We start from the raw sequence: 812 nt of genomic DNA, 5'->3' as shown, positions 1-812 counted from the left end.
TGGTCCAACTTGGCCTCGGGTCAGCGCTGCGGAGCGCGGCCCGGGTTGCCGGGGAGGCCGCCGGCGCCCTTACCTCCTTCTGCTTGGGGTCCTGTGGGTAGACGTCGGGCGGCCCGAGCCGGGGGCGCTTCAGCGGTCTCTGCTCATAGCTGAGAAGCCCGAAGGCGGCCATGATCTCTCATGTTAACCGGCGAAATGAATGAGAGTTGGAGCTGGAGCAGCCGCCTTTGAGCACCAGGGAGCAGCACTTTGCAGACAGACTCCCTCTCTCCCCCTCCTCGCTCGCTCGCTGTGGCGCTGCAGGCAGGAATAAAGCAGGTTGGATGCTGCCGCTGCCCGGCACGCACACACGCACTGATGGGGGCAGCCTCCGCCGGGCACCCGGCTGCGCTGGAGCTCCGGGACGCACCGCTCCAGTGGCGGCGGCGGAAGGGCTGGAGGTCTGCCAGGGTCTTCCGCGGCGCCTGCCTCCTGTCTCCCCCCAACCCTGTCCCCAGGGGGAGGAGCAGCTGATGGGAACGTGTGACTTTTTTCACCAATGGACCCAAACCCACCCCAGCTGGGCGCAGAATGCGAGTGGGGGAGGGGCACGGGGAAAAAAAACTTTTCTTGGCGCCTAGGCGGGTGGCGCGAGTGCTCGCCGAGGCGAGGGTGGCTCTTCTTCCCCGCAAAGAGGCTGCAGAGCGGCCCGCCCCCGCCCCTCTTCCCCCGCGCTGACCCTTCCCCAGCCGCCACGAGCCCCGCAGACCCAGCCACCTGGGCTCGGACCCGGCCGGGGCAGAGGGAGGGAGGGAGGCCTGGAGCGGGGGGGG

At 69.1% G+C, this 812-nt stretch overlaps 1 protein-coding gene across 1 annotated transcript in view; it reads right to left on the bottom strand.

Moving 5' to 3' along the window:
- MED12L (mediator complex subunit 12L) overlaps nt 1-326 on the bottom strand; it is a 393,053-nt gene extending 392,727 nt beyond the window's left edge. Inside the window, exon 1 of the mRNA XM_027772371.1 lies at nt 74-326. Coding sequence (XP_027628172.1) covers nt 74-172 — 99 coding nt within the window. The 5' untranslated portion in view covers nt 173-326. The remainder of the gene's footprint in view (nt 1-73) is intronic.
- Nucleotides 327-812: the final 486 nt, after the last annotated feature.

The sequence above is a fragment of the Tupaia chinensis genome, unplaced genomic scaffold (genome assembly GCF_000334495.1).
Source record: "Tupaia chinensis unplaced genomic scaffold, TupChi_1.0 Scaffold000272_1, whole genome shotgun sequence".
In the NCBI taxonomy this organism is placed as follows: Eukaryota; Metazoa; Chordata; class Mammalia; order Scandentia; family Tupaiidae; genus Tupaia; species Tupaia belangeri.
Note: the sequence above shows the minus strand (reverse complement) of the source record. Positions and strands in the feature narration are given on the sequence as shown.